A 20845-nucleotide genomic window follows, 5' to 3' on the forward strand; every position below is an offset into this window, starting at 1 on the left:
TACATTAGAGGAGGAAAATGTGCACCAACCACAGGTAGTCAAAATTTTGTACAGTATATACAAATTTGTGTCATCAAAAGTAGAACACCCTTCCTCCCCACCCATGTCTACACTCCCCAGCCCCTGCCCTCATTTCCACCTTCCCCACCCAGTGATGTCAAGGCATTAAAGAAATAGCAACAATAATAATAAAAAAATGATAGTAAGACTTTTATTTTGTTTATATCAATAATGGAATTATATTGCATGGATCAAAATGAAAAAATATATCTAACTAGGTTTTGACCGTACTCTCCAGCCCTAACTGCAGGCCAGCAATGCAAGGCATTGGTGAGTAAAGAACAGATGTGTTACCAGAACTTCGTGGAAAAACCAGACCGTCATGTTTAACATTTAAAAACTACGGTTTTCAACATCCAATTAATTCATCCAGCAGGAGGCACTGGGAGCTGTTAAAAAAAGCATCAAATTAGCGACTGTGAGAAACTTCACACAGCTGAGGTTTATAACCTAGAAACTGGTTACATCTGATTTAAACTTTTTACTTAATAAATTATAGTTAGGTTATATAACAAACACACTTGATGTGTCACCATTTGTGTCAACAGGGTCTTATGTGAGCGTTCATCTCGACCCATCTCTCTCATTTGGGTAACAGCATTTGATGACGGATGGTAACAGTGTGATGAACCTTAAGAGACCTTTAAGCCTTTCAAGTTTTCCTTAGGAAAATTGTTTGATTACAGTAGTACAAGAAAAAGCACCCCATGTAATCAAGTCTGGCTTTTTTTTAAGTGCATTCATTTCATTTTGTATAGAAAGTTCCCTTTAAATGCTCAGCTCAACACATTTAACTTATTAAGCTGTGTATACATAAGCAGATAAAAACCTTCTTTAGATGGTTCTCAATCTCCTTGAAGACAGGGTAAGCTTTGAACGCTTCCAAGCCGCTGCTGCTGGAGCTGCTGGCTGCAGAACCAATGACAAACCTGAGAAAGGAAGACAACAAAAACCTTTAAGAATCAAGAAATGTATTATAATGAAGCTCCACATATCAGCATGATCCTGCCAATATAAAAAGCTAGAAATCCCCTTTCTTTACAAAGAAAAACATGCATCCTGAGCTATTAAGTTACCAGCTCCTAATGTAGCTCTGCTAATGTTAAGGTGCTCCTTTTTTGTGACATTCAGTTAAAACAGCCCTCAAAGCGCTGCTCATCCTGGTTTGTGCGACCATGGACTTCACTTGCGTCAGTACAGAGTTGAAGCTTTTACTGCTCCACAGGAGAGCAGACTAAGCTGCACGATGCAATTAAAAGTCTTCCTATTCAAATCCAGGGACCACTTATAAGCAGATCTCACTTTCTCGCCTGAAATGCAAATAGATAAGAAAGCTCCGACGGTGGAAGATGAAAAGGATGATACGTCTCTGAAGGTAATACAGCAGTGTGACCGGATCTGATAGTTAAACAAGCTGAAAAAGGCCATGTTTCAGACTGACTGCAGTCAGAGAGGGAGCAATAAATTGGAACTCTTATAATTAGGCTACAGGTAGGGAAGATAAAACTTGAAGCTTTAGGGCTAAGGATTAAACTGCAAGATCCAGGGGATACAGGAAAGATTAACAGCTTTAGGAGTATAAGGCTGGTTGTTTGTCAAAAGGTACTTCAGAAAGAAGAAATTCAACACAAACCCTTGATTAATATACATCAACGGGGCCTTTGAGGGTGGCAAACCGTGCCTTGCATAAGTATTTAGACCCTATTTTACGAGCAAATCTAAAATCTAAGGTGTGCATCTATTTTTGGGTCGGTTATATATTTTAGGGGTGTAAATAATAATCGTTTTGTATCGATGCATCAATCCAACAGTCGACGATCCGATGGATCGATACGTCCGCAACAGTATCGACTCATGATTTTTTTCCCTTCTGTCTATTTTTATTATCCATTTTGCTCCTGGATGTAATTCTTCCTCCCGTGCTGCGGTGGCGCTAAACCTATTTTGCCCTCCTACCTCGCTTCCTGGTTGTAATCAAACTCAAATTTATTTGTATAGCCCTTTACAATAGCCACATGGTACCCAAAGTGCTTTACAACAAAGCAATAAAAACAATACATAACACATATAAAACATACAAGATTCAATTAAAAGTGCTGTAGTGGTGCAGTGCTGCAGGACATTAAAAGCCTTCCAGAGGTGCATAGAAAGGAGTAGACAGAAAGATGACATCTAAGAGACAGTATTATCCTAGTCAGAACTAGAAAAAGCTGTTTCGGAGAAACATCAAAGTGGGAATGCTTTTGCTGAATGAAAAAAGCTGAAATTAACTGCAGAACATATGAAAATGTGATAGGAAGTCATCAGAAACTTCAAACTGCAGAAAACAATTGAATCATCTGAAGATTTTGTAGGGTAGAATCATTTGGCAGTAAAATGGCAGAAACAGACTCATCTTAAAAGCTGCACAGCCAAACCATACATGATATCAAAAAATGTCTTGAATGTGGGCACTAGAAGGGTCTTAATATAATGTCTCCCAAGTTTCTAGAAAAATGTATAAAGAAATTTTGAAGGGGGGTTTACCTACTTTCCAGAAACATGTCAGGCGTGTTATGAATTAGCAGCAAACAGAAAAGCTTAATTCCTGTCCAGAAACAGAGCAGAATGAAGCCAAAGTTCACAACATAGGCTGAAAAGTATGAAATTAGCTGAAGTAGAAAAGAAATTACAAAGAAAAACTTTAATCTTATCTGGTTGAAGAAAAAATTAGTAGCTTAAGGATGGGAAGTAAAATGTTGAGGACGATGGTATTGAATAAGTATTAACATTTTGAAATCATATGTGGAAATGTCAAGACTTGGCAAAACAATTGGAAAATTATTTAAAATGTGTCGGTTGATCAGCATAAAGAAAACAGTGTCATCCTTAGAGGATTGAAAATCTACAAACCTATGTGCAAGACTGACCATGAGAAGCAGAGGAAGGACAGAGAGAGAAGCTTATAGAAAGAGAGCTAATACCACTTAAGGAGCTGAATTTATAAAAAAAATTGAACCTGCATGTTACGAGCCGCTGTGGTAATGAAAGCACCGTTGGCAGGCTTAGGCTGCATGTTACAAGGTTAGCAGATGCTTTATTACAGTGTAAATCTTAGAACCTGATTAAGAAATATGCACTGAGGTGTGTGGTCAACAGGCCTTGGTAGTGTAATTTGAAGAAATTGGTTGACTTTGGGTCATAGCTACAAGCCATACGGCACAATGAATGAGTGTGCGTAAGGAAGAGGCTTTTATTTTGTAGGTTCCCTTTAGTCTTATTTTGAAAGTCTATCATGGATGTGTGTCAAGGGAAGGGTCATGCCCAGCAGTGATATAGAATCCATTTCCAAATATGAAATCACTGGTTTTCCATGTTATTGGGTGAATAGATGCTGTATTAGAGCGTAAATGGGAGACTTTTATTGTGAAATTTGCTCTGGGTCATAATGCTGAGCCATTTGCATCAATTAATAGGCGAGTATAATATAGAGGCTTTTATTTTGTAGGGTCACTGGAGTCTTATTTTGAAAGTCTAGCAGGGTTGTGTGTTGAGAAAAGGGTCAGACCCAGCAGTGATACTTGATGACTTTCCAATCGTTAAATTACTCTTTTCCCTTGTTATTAGGGCAGTAGATAAAGTGGCAATGGGAGGCTTTTATTTTGAAATTTTCTGTGGGGTGTGTTTTGAAAACCCCCTAGAGTCTCATTTTTAAAAAAGTGGTTGAGTTTGGGTCATAATGTTGAGCCATATGCTGGGAAAAAAATATGAGTTTAATTTAGGGGCTTTTATTTTGAAGGGTCCCCGGAGTCTTATTTTGAAAGTCTATCAGGGTTGCGTGTGAAGGGAAGGGTCATGGCCAGTAGTCATATTGTATCCACTTCCTAATGTTAAATCAGTGTTGTCTCCCTCCATTAGATTAAAATGTGCTGTTTAAAGTGGTGGAGGTAAAATCTCTTTGAAGCACGGTTACCTTGACAACGTTAACGAGCCTGTCAGTGACAGAGAGACATGCGCTTCACTTTCGTTCCTTTCCTCTCAGGCTTTTTTGAATGGGAATATCAGCTCCGAACAAACGAGTGCTGAAGACAAACCGTAAATGGTATCTAAAAAATTCTTTCAGTCTAAGCGAGAGCTATCCTTTGTCTCCAATTGGGGTAACTTTCATGGATGTAGCTCATTCACAACCTTAATGGGAAGGAGGAATAAAAAGGTTTGAGAAATCCTGCTGGTCTCATTGAATAACATGCAGCACAATGGTAGAGCAGAACTCTCAAAAGCAAAACTTTCCCTCCGAACAAACGAGCGGTGAGCCAAAACCGTATTAGGTATTCAAAAAATTCTTTCACCGTGAGCGTCAGCCATCTTTGGACTACAACTGGTGTAACTTTCATATTTCTACAATATTTCGTCTAGGCGTGGTGACGATGTAAAAAAGTGTATAATTGTCAAAATCTTGATTTTGGGGTTCGGACAGATTTGTTACCCCCGAACAAACCTTTTTCCTAGCTAAACGATAAAAGATATCGACACACTTCCTTCAATGTGAGTGCTAGGAAGGTCTGAGGAACAACTTCCACAAGGCTCATGTTGCTACGTCGAACGGTTCCCGAATGGGAGCGATACGAAAAAGTCTGTTTTTTTGAATTTTCAGTTCGGATTTTCAGAGAGCTCTCATTGGATTTCTATTGGGGAAGTGTGGACTTCTTCGTGGTCTGGGCCAAACTGTCGGAAAACCGTAAATGCCACACAAATGAGGGTTACATTTCCTGAATCCTGACAAAAATCCCTACGTTTTGATGTAAAATTTATCTAGATAGAGTAAAAAATGAGCGAGTGAGTTGAAGCTGTTCGGCATGAGTGAAATGTTTGAAAACGCTAGAGTGGCACACTCTAGCAGCTGAACATTCCGTCCATAGACTTCCATTATAAATCTGAAAATCTTTAAAATTTCTTTTAAAGTTTGAAGCTTCACTGAAGCAAAACTGTAAAAGTTAGCAAAAAGCTGAGTTAAACAGTAATAGCAGAAAGATACGGAAACATTTTAAAAGTTGAATGGTGTTTCTAGCTGAAAGTATGCTGAAGTAGTTAAAGGGCAAAGTAGCTGAAGATTTAGTGGAATTTTTGAAGTTTTACATGTATTTCAATGGGACAGAAAAAGTCATAAAAAGCTAAATATTTAAAAAACTATAATAGCTGAAGTTACCAAAAGATACAGCAGGATGGACCAGAAGAAGCTGAACGTTTTGATACCAAATTTGTTGAAATCGGCTGAAGTATGGGGAACTAGTTAGAGACGGAAAAACGTACGGAAAGTATAATAATAATAACTAGAAAAAGCTGTTTCGGAGAAACATCAAAGTGGGAATGCTTTTGCTGAATGAAAAAAGCTGAAATTACCTGAAGAACATATGAAAATGTGATAGGAAGTCATCAGAAACTTCAAACTGCAGAAAACAATTGAATCATCTGAAGATTTTGTAGGGTAGAATCATTTGGCAGTAAAATGGCAGAAACAGACTCATCTTAAAAGCTGCACAGCCAAACCATACATGATATTAAAAAATGTCTTGAATGTGGGCACTAGAAGGGTCTTAATATAATGTCTCCCAAGTTTCTAGAAAAATGTATAAAGAAATTTTGAAGTGGGGTTTACCTACTTTCCAGAAACATGTCAGGCGTGTTATGAATTAGCAGCAAACAGAAAAGCTTAATTCCTGTCCAGAAACAGAGCAGAATGAAGCCAAAGTTCTCAACATAGGCTGAAAAGTATGAAATTAGCTGAAGTAGAAAAGAAATTACAAAGAAAAACTTTAATCTTATCTGGTTGAAGAAAAAATGAGTAGCTCAAGGATGGGAAGTAAAATGTTGAGGAAGATGGTATTGAATAAGTATCAAAATTTAGAAATTGTGGAAATGTCAAGACTTGGCAAAACAATTGGAAAATTATTTAAAATGTGTCGGTTGATCAGCATAAAGAAAACAGTGTCATCCTTAGAGGATTGAAAATCTACAAACCTATGTGCAAGACTGACCATGAGAAGCAGAGGAAGGACAGAGAGAGAAGCTTATAGAAAGAGAGCTAATACCACTTAAGGAGCTGAATTTATCAAAAAATTTAACCTGCATGTTACGAGCCGCTGTGTTGATGACAGCACCGTTGGCAGGCTTAGGCTGCATGTTACGAGGTTAGCAGATGCTTTATTACAGTGTAAATCTTAGAACCTGATTAAGAAATATGCACTGAGGTGTGTGGTCAACAGGCCTTGGTAGTGTAATTTGAAGAAATTGGTTGAGTTTGGGTCATAGCTACGAACCATACGGCACAATGAATGAGTGTATGTAAGAAAGAGGCTTTTATTTTGTAGAGTCCCTTTAGTCTTATTCCGAAAGTCTATCATGGATGTGTGTCAAGGGAGGGTTCATGCCCAGCAGTGATATAGAATCCATTTCCAAATATGAAATCACTGGTTTTCCATGTTATTGGGTGAATAGATGCTGTATTAGAGCGTAAATGGGAGACTTTTATTGTGAAATTCACTCTGGGGTATGTTTTGAAAAGGTCCCTAGAGTCTAATAGAAACAAGCTGGTAGAGTTTGGGTTATAATGCTGGGCCTTTTGCATCAATTAATACACGAGTAAAATATGGAGGCTTTTATTTTGAAGGGTCCCTGGAGTCTTATTTTGAAAGTCTAGCAGGGTCGTGTGTTGAGAAAAGGGTCAGACCCAGCAGTGATACTTGATGACTTTCTAATCGTTAAATCACTCTTTTCCCCTGTTATTAGGGCAGTAGATAAAGTGGCAATGGGAGGCTTTTATTTTGAAATTTTCTGTGGGGTGTGTTTTGAAAACCCCCTAGAGTCTCATTTTTAAAAATGTGGTTGAGTTTGGGTCATAATGTTGAGCCATATGCTGGGAAAAAAATATGAGTTTAATGTAGGGGCTTTTATTTTGAAGGGTCCCCGGAGTCTTATTTTGAAAGTCTATCAGGGTTGCGTGTGAAGGGAAGGGTCATGGCCAGTAGTCATATTGTATCCACTTCCTAATGTTAAATCAGTGTTGTCTCCCTCCATTAGATTAAAATGTGCTGTTTAAAGTGGTGGAGGTAAAATCTCTTTGAAGCTCGGTTACCTTGACAACGTTAACGAGCCTGTCAGTGACAGAGAGACATGCGCATCACTTTCGTTCCTTAGTTCTCAGGCTTTTTTGAATGGGATTATCAGCTCCGAACAAACAAGTGCTGAAGACAAACCGTAAATGGTATCTAAAAAATTCTTTCAGTCTAAGCGAGAGCTATCCTTTGTCTCCGATTGGGGTAACTTTCATGGCTGTAGCTCATTCACAACCTTAATGGGAAGGAGGAATATAAAGGTTTGAGAAATCCTGCTGGTCTCATTGATTAACATGCAGCACAATGGTAGAGCAGAACTCTCAAAAGCAAAACTTTCCCTCCGAACAAACGAGCGGTGAGCCAAAACCGTATTAGGTATTCAAAAAATTCTTTCACCGTGAGCGTCAGCCATCTTTGGACTACAACTGGTGTAACGTTCATATTTCTACAATATTTCGTCTAGGCGTGGTGACGATGTAAAAAAGTGTATAATTGTCAAAATCTTGATTTTGGGGTTCGGACAGATTTGTTACCCCCGAACAAACCTTTTTCCTAGCTAAACGATAAAAGATATCGACACACTTCCTTCAATGTGAGTGCTAGGAAGGTCTGAGGAACAACTTCCACAAGGCTCATGTTGCTACGTCGAACGGTTCCCGAATGGGAGCGATACGAAAAAGTCTGTTTTTTTGAATTTTCAGTTCGGATTTTCAGAGAGCTCTCATTGGATTTCTATTGGAGAAGTGTGGACTTCTTCGTGGTCTGGGCCAAACTGTCGGAAAACCGTAAATGCCACACAAATGAGGGTTACATTTCCTGAATCCTGACAAAAATCCCTACGTTTTGATGTAAAATTTATCTAGATAGAGTAAAAAATGAGCGAGTGAGTTGAAGCTGTTCGGCATGAGTGAAATGTTTCAAAACGCTAGAGTGGCACACTCTAGCAGCTGAACATTCCGTCCATAGACTTCCATTATAAATCTGAAAATCTTTAAAAATTGTTTAAAAGTTTGAAGCTTCACTGAAGCAAAACTGTAAAAGTTAGCTGAAAGCCGAGTTAAACAGTAATAGCAGAAAGATACGGAAACATTTTAAAAGTTGAATGGTGTTTCTAGCTGAAAGTATGCTGAAGTAGTTAAAGGGCAAAGTTGCTGAAGATTTAGTGGAATTTTTGAAGTTTTACATGCATTTCAATGGGGCCAAAAATCGCAGAAAAAGCTGAATATCGCAAAAACTACAAGAAATATCTTTACCAAAAGATATAGCAGAATTCTCCTGAAGAAGCTGAACGTTTTGATACCAAATTTGTTGAAATCAGCTGAAAACTGTTGAACTAGTTAAACGACCAAAAACGTACGGAATAATAATAATAACTAGAAAAAGCTGTTTCGGAGAAACAGCAAAGTGGGAATGCTTTTGCTGAATGAAAAAAGCTGAAATTAACTGCAGAACATATGAAAATGTGATAGGAAGTCATCAGAAACTTCAAACTGCAGAAAACAATTGAATCATCTGAAGATTTTGTAGGGTAGAATCATTTGGCAGTAAAATGGCAGAAACAAACTCATCTTAAAAGCTGCACAGCCAAACCATACATGATATCAAAAAATGTCTTTAATGTGGGCACTAGAAGGGTCTTAATATAATGTCTCCCAAGTTTCTAGAAAAATGTCTAAAGAAATTTTGAAGGGGGGCCACCTACTTTCCAGAAACATGTCAGGCGTGTTATGAATTAGCAGCAAACAGAAAAGCTTAATTCCTGTCCAGAAAGAGAGCAGAATGAAGCCAAAGTTCACAGCATAGGCTGAAAAGTATTAAATTAGCTGAATCAGAAAAGAAATTACAAAGAAAAACTTGAATCTTATCTGGTTGAAGAAAAAATGAGTAGCTCAAGGATGGGAAGTAAAATGTTGAGGAAGATGGTATTGAATAAGTATCAAAATTTTGAAATTGTGGAAATGTCAAGACTTGGCAAAACAATTTGAAATGATTTAAAATGTGTCGGTTGATCAGCATAAAGAAAACAGTGTCATCCTTAGAGGATTGAAAATCTACAAACCTATGTGCAAGACTGACCATGAGAAGCAGAGGAAGGACAGAGAGAGAAGCTTATAGAAAGAGAGCTAATACCACTTAAGGAGCTGAATTTATCAAAAACTTTAACCTGCATGTTACGAGCCGCTGTGTTGATGAAAGCACCGTTGGCAGGCTTAGGCTGCATGTTACGAGGTTAGCAGATGCTTTATTACAGTGTAAATCTTAGAACCTGATTAAGAAATATGCACTGAGGTGTGTGGTCAACAGGCCTTGGTAGTGTAATTTGAAGAAATTGGTTGAGTTTGGGTCATAGCTACGAGCCATACGGCACAATGAATGAGTGTGTGTAAGGAAGAGGCTTTTATTTTGTAGAGTCCCTTTAGTCTTATTTTGAAAGTCTAACATGGATGTGTGTCAAGGGAAGGGTCATGCCCAGCAGTTATATAGAATCCATTTCTAAATATGAAATCACTCGTTTTCCATGTTATTGGGTGAATAGATGCTGTATTAGAGCGTAAATGGGAGACTTTTATTGTGAAATTCGCCCCGGGGTATGTTTTGAAAAGGTCCCTAAAGTCTAATAGAAACAAGCTGGTAGAGTTTGGGTTATAATGCTGAGCCATTTGCATCAATTAATACGTGAGCATAATATAGAGGCTTTTATTGTGTAGGGTCACTGGAGTCTTATTTTGAAAGTCTAGCAGGGTTGTGTGTTGAGAAAAGGGTCAGACCCAGAAGTGATACTTGATGACTTTCCAATCGTTAAATCACTCTTTTCCCTTGTTATTAGGGCAGTAGATAAAGTGGCAATGGGGGGCTTTTATTTTGAAATTTTCTGTGGGGTGTGTTGAGAAAACCCCCTAGAGTCTCATTTTTAAAAAAGTGGTTGATTTTGGGTCATAATGTTTAGCCATATTCTGGGAAAAAATATGAGTTTAATGTAGGGGCTTTTATTTTGAAGGGTCCCCGGAGTCTTATTTTGAAAGTCTATCAGGGTTGCGTGTGAAGAGAAGGGTCATGGCCAGTAGTCATATTGTATCCACTTCCTAATGGTAAATCAGTGTTTTCTCCCTCCATTAGATTAAAATGTGCTGTTTAAAGTGGTGGAGGTAAAATCTCTTTGAAGCACGGTTACCTTGACAACGCTTAACGAGCCTGTCAGTGACAGAGAGACATGCGCATCACTTTCGTTCCTTTGTTCTCAGGCTTTTTTGAATGGGAATATTAGCTCCGAACAAACAAGTGCTGAAGACAAACCGTAAATGGTATCTTAAAAATTCTTTCAGTCTAAGCGACAGCTATCCTTTGTCTCCAATTGGGGTAACATTCATGGCTGTAGCTCATTCACAGCCTTAATGGGAAGGAGGAATATAAAGGTTTGAGAAATCCTGCTGGTCTCATTGAATAACATGCAGCACAATGGTAGAGCAGAACTCTCAAAAGCAAAACTTTCCCTCCGAACAAACGAGCGGTGAGCCCAAACCGTATTAGGTATTCAAAAAATTCTTTCACCGTGAGTGTCGGCAATCTTTGGACTACAACTGTTGTAACATACATATTTCTACAATATTTGGTCTAGGCGTGGTGACGATGTAAAAAAGTGTATAATTGTCAAAATCTTGATTTTGGGGTTCGGACAGATTTGTTACCCCCGAACAAACCTTTTTCCTAGCTAAACGATAAAAGATATCGACACACTTCCTTCAATGTGAGTGCTAGGAAGGTCTGAGGAACAACTTCACCAAGGCTCATGTTGCTACGTCGAACGGTTCCTGAATGGGAGCGATACGAAAAAGTCTGTTTTTTTGAATTTTCAGTTCGGATTTTCAGAGAGCTCTCATTGGATTTCTATGGGGGAAGTGTGGACTTCGTCGTGGTCTGGGCCAAACTGTCGGAAAACCGTAAATGCCACACAAATGAGGTTTACATTTCCTGAATCCTGACAAAAATCCCTACCTTTTGTTGTAAAATTTATTTCAATTGAGTGAAAAATGAGGGAGTGAGAAGAATTTGTTCGGAAAAACCAGAACAGCTCAAAAGCTAGAGCACGCACTCTGACAGTTGAAGAATTCCGTCCATAGACTTCCATTATAAATCTGAAAATCTTAAAATTTTCTTTTAAAGTTTGAAGCTTCACTGAAACAAAACTGTGAAAGTTAGCAAAAAGTTGAGTTAAACAGTAATAGCAGAAAGATACAGAAACATTTTAAAAGTTGAATGGTGTTTCTAGCTCAAAGTATGCTGAAGTAGTTAAAGGTCAAAGATGCTGCAGTTTTTGCTGAATTTTGCTGAAATCTGAGAATTCTACATGCATTTCAATGGGGCCAAAAATCGCAGAAAAAGCTGAATATCGCGAAAACTACAAGAAATATCTTTACCAAAAGATATAGCATCATTCTCCTGAAGAAGCTGAACGTTTTGATACCAAATTTGTTGAAGTGGGCTGAAAACTGTTGAAGTAGTTTAACGACCAAAAACGTACGGAATAATAATAATAATAATAATAAAGAAAAACAGAAAAACAATAAGTGGGAATGCTTAAGCATTCCCACTTGATAATAATAATAAAGAAAAACAGAAAAACAATAAGTGGGAATGCTTAAGCATTCCCACTTGATAACTAGAAAAAGCTGTTTCGCAGAAACAGCAAAGTGGGAATGCTTTTTTTGCTGAATGAAAAAAGCACAAATTAGCTGAGGAACATATGAAAATGTGATAGGAAGTCATCAGAAACTTCAAACTGCAGAAAACAATTGAATCATCTGAAGATTTTGTAGGGTAGAATCATTTGGCAGTAAAATGGCAGAAACAAACTCATCTTAAAAGCTGCACAGCCAAACCATACATGATATCAAAAAATGTCTTTAATGTGGGCACTAGAAGGGTCTTAATATAATGTCTCCCAAGTTTCTAGAAAAATTTCTAAAGAAATTTTGAAGGGGGGCCACCTACTTTCCAGAAACATGTCAGGCGTGTTATGAATTAGCAGCAAACAGAAAAGCTTAATTCCTGTCCAGAAAGAGAGCAGAATGAAGCCAAAGTTCACAGCATAGGCTGAAAAGTATTAAATTAGCTGAATCAGAAAAGAAATTACAAAGAAAAACTTGAATCTTATCTGGTTGAAGAAAAAATGAGTAGCTCAAGGATGGGAAGTAAAATGTTGAGGAAGATGGTATTGAATAAGTATCAAAATTTTGAAATTGTGGAAATGTCAAGACTTGGCAAAACAATTTGAAATGATTTAAAATGTGTTGGTTGATCAGCATAAAGAAAACAGTGTCATCCTTAGAGGATTGAAAATCTACAAACCTATGTGCAAGACTGACCATGAGAAGCAGAGGAAGGACAGAGAGAGAAGCTTATAGAAAGAGAGCTAATACCACTTAAGGAGCTGAATTTATCAAAAAAATTTAACCTGCATGTTACGAGCCGCTGTGGTGATGAAAGCACCGTTGGCAGGCTTAGGCTGCATGTTACAAGGTTAGCAGATGCTTTATTACAGTGTAAATCTTAGAACCTGATTAAGAAATATGCACTGAGGTGTGTGGTCAACAGGCCTTGGTAGTGTAATTTGAAGAAATTGGTTGAGTTTGGGTCATAGCTACGAGCCATACGGCACAATGAATGAGTGTGTGTAAGGAAGAGGCTTTTATTTTGTAGAGTCCCTTTAGTCTTATTTTGAAAGTCTATCATGGATGTGTGTCAAGGGAAGGGTCATGCCCAGCAGTGATATAGAATCCATTTCTAAATATGAAATCACTGGTTTTCCATGTTATTGGGTGAATAGATGCTGTATTAGAGCGTAAATGGGAGACTTTTATTGTGAAATTCGCTCTGGGGTATGTTTTGAAAAGGTCCCTAGAGTCTAATAGAAACAAGCTGGTAGAGTTTGGGTCATAATGCTGAGCCATTTGCATCAATTAATACGCGAGTATAATATAGAGGCTTTTATTTTGTAGGGTCACTGGAGTCTTATTTTGAAAGTCTAGCAGGGTTGTGTGTTGAGAAAAGGGTCAGACCCAGCAGTGATACTTGATGACTTTCCAATCGTTAAATCACTCTTTTCCCCTGTTATTAGGGCAGTAGATGAAGTGGCAATGGGAGGCTTTTATTTTGAAATTTGCTGTGGGGTGTGTTTTGAAAACCCCCTAGAGTCTCATTTTTAAAAAAGTGGTTGAGTTTGGGTCATAATGTTGAGCCATATGCTGGGAAAAAAATATGAGTTTAATGTAGGGGCTTTTATTTTGAAGGGTCCCCGGAGTCTTATTTTGAAAGTCTATCAGGGTTGCGTGTGAAGGGAAGGGTCATGGCCAGTAGTCATATTGTATCCACTTCCTAATGTTAAATCAGTGTTGTCTCCCTCCATTAGATTAAAATGTGCTGTTTAAAGTGGTGGAGGTAAAATCCTTTGAAGCACGGTTACCTTGACAACGTTAACGAGCCTGTCAGTGACAGAGAGACATGCGCTTCACTTTCGTTCCTTTCCTCTCAGGCTTTTTTGAATGGGAATATCAGCTCCGAACAAACGAGTGCTGAAGACAAACCGTAAATGGTATCTAAAAAATTCTTTCAGTCTAAGCGACAGCTATCCTTTGTCTCCAATTGGGGTAACTTTCATGGCTGTAGCTCATTCACAGCCTTAATGGGAAGGAGAAATATAAAGGTTTGAGAAATCCTGCTGGTCTCATTAAATAACATGCAGCTCAATGGTAGAGCAGAACTCTCAAAAGCAAAACTTTCCCTCCGAACAAACGAGCGGTGAGCCAAAACCGTATTAGGTATTCAAAAAATTCTTTCACCGTGGGCGTCAGCCATCCTTCGGCTTCGACTGTGCCAACTTTCATGTTTCTACTAAAAACTATTTGGCCACGGTGACGATGTAAAAATTTGCATTTTCTGAGTTTGAGGATTTTTCTCAGAATCAGCGTTTTCCTATGCCCGAACAAGTCAGCTAAACAGCTAAACCATAAATGATATTGAAGAAATTCCTTCAATGTGAGTGCTAGAAGGTTCTGAAGATGTTCTATACCAAGTTTCATGTTAGTACATCAAATAGTTAATAAATGGGAGCGATACGAAAATATGTATCGTTTTGGATTTTGTCTGTGATTTTTGGAAAATCTCTCATTGGATTTCTATTGGGGAAGTGTGGACTTCTTCATGGTCTGGGCCAAACTGTCGGAAAACCGTAAATGCCACACAAATGAGGGTTATATTTCCTGAATCCTGACAAAAATCCCTACGTTTTGATGTATAATTTATTTCAATTGAGTTAAAAATGAGGGACTGAGAAGAATTTGTTCGGAAAAACCAGAACAGCTCAAAAGCTAGAGCACGCACTCTAGCAGTTGAAGAATTCCGTCCATAGACTTCCATTATAAATCTGAAAATCTTAAAAATTTCTTTTAAAGTTTGAAGCTTCACTGAAGCAAAACTGTAAAAGTTAGCAAAAAGCTGAGTTAAACAGTAATAGCAGAAAGATACGGAAACATTTTAAAAGTTGAATGGTGTTTCTAGCTGAAAGTATGCTGAAGTAGTTAAAGGTCGAAGATGATAAAGTTTTAGCTGAATTTTGCTGAAATCTAAGAATTCTACATGCATTTCAATGGGACAAAAAAAACGCAGAAAAAGCTGAATATCGCGAAAACTACAAAAAATATCTTTACCAAAAGACATAGCACAATTCTCCTGAACAAGCTGAACGTTTTGATACCAAAATTGTTGAAATCGGTTGAAAACTGCGGGACTAGTTAGAGTCAGAAAAATTTAAAGTGAACAACAATAAGTGGGAATGCATAAGCATTCCCACTTGATAATAATAATAACTAGAAAAAGCTGTTTCGCAGAAACAGCAAAGTGGGAATGCTTTTTTTGCTGAATGAAATAATAAAAAATAGCGAAAGAAACTGTGAGAAGGAAAAGAAGCACAAATTAGCTGAGGAACATATGAAAATGTGAAAGGAAGTCATCAGAAACTTCAAACTACAGAAAACAATTGAATCATCTGAAGATTTTGTAGGGTAGAATCATTTGGCAGTAAAATGGCAGAAACAAACTCATCTTAAAAGCTGCACAGCCAAACCATACATAATATCAAAAAATGTCTTTAATGTGTGCACTAGAAGGGTTTTAATATAATGTCTCCCAAGTTTCTAGACAAATTTCTAAAGAAATTTTGAAGGGGTCCACCTACTTTCCAGAAACATGTCAGGCGTGTTATGAATTAGCAGCAAACAGAAAAGCTTAATTCCTGTCCAGAAAGAGAGCAGAATGAAGCCAAAGTTCACAACATAGGCTGAAAAGTATGAAATTAGCTGAATTAGAAAATAAATTACAAAGAAAAACTTGAATCTTATCTGGTTGAAGAAAAAAAGTAGTAGCTTAAGGATGGGAAATAAAATGTAGAGGAAAATGGTATTGAATAAGTATCAAAATTTTGAAATCATATGTGGAAATGTCAAGACTTGGCAAAACAATTTGAAAATATTTAAAATGTGTCGGTTGATCAGCATAAAGTAAACAGTGTCATCATTTGAGGATTGAAAATCTACAAACCTATATGCAAGACTGACCATTAGAAGCAGAGAAAAGACAGAGAGAGAAGCTTATAGAAAGAGGGCTAATACCACTTAAGGAGCTGAATTTATCAAAAAAATTGAACCTGCATGTTACGAGCCGCTGTGGTAATGAAAGCACCGTTGGCAGGCTTAGGCTGCAAGTTACGAGGTTAGCAGATGCTTTATTACAGTGTAAATCTTAGAACCTGATTAAGAAATATGCACTGAGGTGTGTGGTCAACAGGCCTTGGTAGTGTAATTTGAAGAAATTGGTTGAGTTTGGGTCATAGCTATGAGCCATACGGCACAATGAATGAGTGTATGTAAGAAAGAGGCTTTTATTTTGTAGAGTCCCTTTAGTCTTATTTCGAAAGTCTATCATGGATGTGTGTCAAGGGAAGGGTCATGCCCAGCAGTGATATAGAATCCATTTCTAAATATGAAATCACTGGTTTTCCATGTTATTGGGTGAATAGATGCTGCATTAGAGCGTAAATGGGAGACTTTTATTGTGAAATTCGCTCTGGGGTATGTTTTGAAAAGGTCCCTAGAGTCTAATAGAAACAAGCTGGTAGAGTTTGGGTCATAATGCTGGGCCATTTGCATCAATTAATACGCGAGTATAATATAGAGGCTTTTATTTTGTAGGGTCACTGGAGTCTTATTTTGAAAGTCTAGCAGGGTTGTGTGTTGAGAAAAGGGTCAGACCCAGCAGTGATACTTGATGACTTTCTAATCGTTAAATCACTCTTTTCCCTTGTTATTAGGGCAGTAGATAAAGTTGCAATGGGAGGCTTTTATTTTGAAATTTGCTGTGGGGTGTGTTTTGAAAACCCCCTAGAGTCTCATTTTTAAAAAAGTGGTTGAGTTTGGGTCATAATGTTGAGCCATATGCTGGGAAAAAAATATGAGTTTAATGTAGGAGCTTTTATTTTGAAGGGTCCCCGGAGTCTTATTTTGAAAGTCTATCAGGGTTGCGTGTGAAGGGAAGGGTCATGGCCAGTAGTCATATTGTATCCACTTCCTAATGTTAAATCAGTGTTGTCTCCCTCCATTAGATTAAAATGTGCTGTTTAAAGTGGTGGAGGTAAAATCTCTTTGAAGCACGGTTACCTTGACGACGCTTAACAAGCCTGTCAGTGACAGAGAGACATGCGCTTCACTTTCGTTCCTTAGTTCTCAGGCTTTTTTGAATGGGAATATCAGCTCCGAACAAACAAGTGCTGAAGACAAACCGTAAATGGTATCTAAAAAATTCTTTCAGTCTAAGCGAGAGCTATCCTTTGTCTCCGATTGGGGTAACTTTCATGGATGTAGCTCATTCACAGCCTTAATGGGAAGGAGGAATAAAAAGGTTTGAGAAATCCTGCTGGTCTCATTGAATAACATGCAGAACAATGGTAGAGCAGAACTCTCAAAAGCAAAACTTTCCCTCCGAACAAACGAGCGGTGAGCCAAAACCGTATTAGGTATTCAAAAAATTCTTTCACCGTGAGCGTCGGCCATCTTTGGACTACAACTGGTGTAACTTTCATATTTCTACAATATTTGGTCTAGGCGTGGTGACGATGTAAAAAAGTGTATAATTGTCAAAATCTTGATTTTGGGGTTCGGACAGATTTGTTACCCCCGAACAAACCTTTTTCCTAGCTAAACGATAAAAGATATCGACACACTTCCTTCAATGTGAGTGCTAGGAAGGTCTGAGGAACAACTTCCACAAGGCTCGTGTTGCTACGTCGAACGGTTCCCGAATGGGAGCGATACGAAAAAGTCTTGTCTTTTTGAATTTTCAGTTCGGATTTTCAGAGAGCTCTCATTGGATTTCTATTGGGGAAGTGTGGACTTCTTCGTGGTCTGGGCCAAACTGTCGGAAAACCGTAAATGCCACACAAATGAGGGTTACATTTCCTGAATCCTGACAAAAATCCCTACATTTTGATGTAAAATTTATCTAGATAGAGTAAAAAATGAGCGAGTGAGTTGAAGCTGTTCGGCATGAGTGAAATGTTTGAAAACGCTAGAGTGGCACACTCTAGCAGCTGAACATTCCGTCCATAGACTTCCATTATAAATTTGAAAATCTGTAAAAATTGTTTAAAAGTTTGAAGCTTCACTGAAGCAAAACTGTAAAAGTTAGCTGAAAGCCGAGTTAAACAGTAATAGCAGAAAGATACGGAAACATTTTAAAAGTTGAATGGTGTTTCTAGCTGAAAGTATGCTGAAGTAGTTAAAGGGCAAAGTAGCTGAAGATTTAGTGGAATTTTTGAAGTTTTACATGCATTTCAATGGGGCCAAAAAAACGCAGAAAAAGCTGAATATCGCGAAAACTACAAAAAATATCTTAACCAAAAGACATAGCAGAATTCTCCTGAACGAGCTGAACGTTTTGATACCAAAATGGTTGAAATCGGTTGAAAACTGTGGGACTAGTTAGAGTCAGAAAAATTAAAAGTGAACAACAATAAGTGGGAATGCATAAGCATTCCCACTTGATGATAATAATAATAAAGAAAAACAGAAAAACAATAAGTGGGAATGCTTAAGCATTCCCACTTGATAATAAAGAAAAACAGAAAAACAATAAGTGGGAATGCTTAAGCATTCCCACTTGATAAAGAGAAACAGAAAAACCCGTCTGTGGAGGGGGCGGGGACGTCTGGAGCCGAGGTATTGCATTGAACTCATTGCACTGATTTTGTGCAGTATTTTCTGATGCAAAGCCTTGCAGAATCTATAACGCAGGGGTATTATTATTTTTCAATGAATGAGGTTTTAATAGGAATAGATGGCGTGCAACTTTTCTACTTCTGTTATTTTCTCAAAAAAAAAAAAAAAGCATACCGATATTACAGCTTTCATTGATTTATTTTAAATTTGAAACATTGTCTAGCCTGTAAGGCAGGGATCCCCAAAGTCGGTCCTCGAGGCCCGCTGTCCTGCAGGTTTTAGAGGTTTCTCTGCTCCAGCACAGCTGATTTACATTGATAGTTAATTAACAAGCTTTTGCTGAACTGCAATCATCAGAATCGGCTGTGCTAAAGCAGAGAAACCTCTAAAACCTGCAGGACCGACTTTGGGGATGCCTGCTGTAAGGTGTAAGAAAAAAAAAAAGAACCTATTAATCGAATTGAATCGTGGCGTATTCTTGAGTATAGAAAATAATCGAATCGTTGGGTCAGGAAATCGATACTGAATCGAATCGCCATGATGGGTGTGATTTACACCCCTAATATATTTCCATCAGCTTTGCAAATCTACACACTAGAATATTCTTACTTTAAATACACACAAAAAAAACTGAAGTTGTAATGTGACAATAAGCAGAAAGGCTCAGTGGGCATGGATGTTTTTCCAAGGTGCTGGAATAGTTATCAGAAAGCAAGTCTGAGTGGTCACCTGGACACCTGCGGGAAGCCCATCTTGTAAATAGTGACAACCACAGCTCCCCCAAGGCCAATGTTGTGCTGCAGAGCCACTTTGGCTCCGGGGGACCTGTCTCCTGCCAGCCTGTCCACGCAGTTGCCAGCAGAGTTCTGCACACTGAGCCAGACCTGGGAGGAAACACACCAACAAAAGAGACCGAAGCTGATGATGATTTATATGCATAAAAAAAAAAAGCATGATCACCATACGGATTACATGAATGAGAGAAGCAGCTCCACCAGATGACATCTTTATAAGTCTGCATGTTATGCTTTGCTAAATGGACTGGATTTCCCTTTCAGACAGAAAAATATGATCTTTTGAAAGGCAGGGAGCCTAAAAGAACCACTGCGAAGGAAGACAAAGGTGAACGTGAGGCAAAAAGCTTTAACCTTCTCACTCTTTTGAGTTCACAAAGCGGCTAATGTAAATCTACTAAATCCATCTTGCTTTGTTTAACTCTATGCAAGGGGAATAAAAGCATCAAAAATTCAGTCACATGTATCTGAAAAAAAAAAATCAAAATGCAGTTGTAGATCAACTTCTAAACCCAGGGGAGTGGTGGTCTAGTGGTTAGGGCATTGCGCTTCGATCCCAGAGGTTCTGAGTTCAAGCCCACTCCCACAGACTGCAACTCTGTGTCCCTGAGCAAGACCCTTAACCACCACACTGCTCCCCAGGCGCTGCACAATGCAGCCCACTGCTCCCCAAGAGGATGGGTGAAATGCAGAGAGTAAAATGCGTTGCTTTGTATTTGTGAAATGTAATGATAAGTTGGTGGCCGGGAGGTGCAAACCAACTTACAAAATCTAAAAAACTTTTACAAGTTCCAAAAAAATATATCATTTTAGAAAACAAAAAATACTTTTTTTTTTTACTTTTACAAGTTCCAAAATAAATTATCATTTCAGAAACTAATTTACATAAAAAAAAAATAATAAACAAAAACACTTTAAAATCAAAACAAATAGCATTTTAAGAAGACAAATAAAAAGATTTGAAACACTTTCTACAAGTCCCAAACAAATGATCATTTCAGGTATTCAATCGGAAAGGGTGGGGTACTAACTCCGAGTCTGAACCGGTCTTGTGCGAAATTCTGTTTCTGTTCCCCCGGTGTTCGGGAGCGCGCATTGCAGCCAGAGAGGCGGAACTGACCGTTTTCAAGGCGCTCCTGATCATTTCTCGCAAAAAAGCTCATATAATCATGTTAACTTTTATAACATTGTTTAATCGGCTGCTCTTTTTACAAATTTGTGAAATAAATACATTAACGAGGTCTTCTTACGCTGTTTTGTGTTGTGTTTTTTTTTTAAACGCCAAGAAAATCGTTTTTCTTCCAACTTTTGTCCCTTCAGCCTGACAGAAATAAATGTCAGTCATCTCTGTAGCCAGTTTCAATCCTCTTATCAGCAATGAAAAATTGAAAATACACCACGTGTTGGAAATTTGTGTTTTGGTGACTGACGTTTAAGACGCTTGGGGGTAGGGATGGGAATCGAAAACCGGTTCCTGTTAAGAACCGGTTCCGTATTTTCCGATTCCATGGCATCGTTTGGCAGCTCGCTGAATGATTCTTTTTTTTGATTTTCCCCCAGCACCAGAGCTTAGAGCGCCGGCTCTGGGAGCACGATTTCTCACTTTTTTACGTAAGTTTCCAACCAATTTCGCAAG

General features: G+C 38.2%; 1 protein-coding gene across 1 annotated transcript in view; it reads right to left on the reverse strand.

Moving 5' to 3' along the window:
- LOC119789920 (non-specific lipid-transfer protein-like) overlaps positions 1 to 19299 on the reverse strand; it is a gene marked incomplete at its 5' end in the record, with an annotated part of 37370 nt that extends 18071 nt beyond the window's left edge. The window contains 2 exons of the mRNA XM_038295114.1: positions 890 to 989; positions 19145 to 19299. Of these exons, the coding sequence (XP_038151042.1) occupies positions 890 to 989; positions 19145 to 19299 (255 nt within the window). The remainder of the gene's footprint in view (positions 1 to 889; positions 990 to 19144) is intronic.
- Between the last annotated feature and the right edge of the window lie 1546 nt (positions 19300 to 20845).

This window comes from Cyprinodon tularosa, unplaced genomic scaffold, assembly GCF_016077235.1.
Source record: "Cyprinodon tularosa strain WSP-4 unplaced genomic scaffold, ASM1607723v1 ctg350, whole genome shotgun sequence".
Classification (NCBI taxonomy): domain Eukaryota; kingdom Metazoa; phylum Chordata; class Actinopteri; order Cyprinodontiformes; family Cyprinodontidae; genus Cyprinodon; species Cyprinodon tularosa.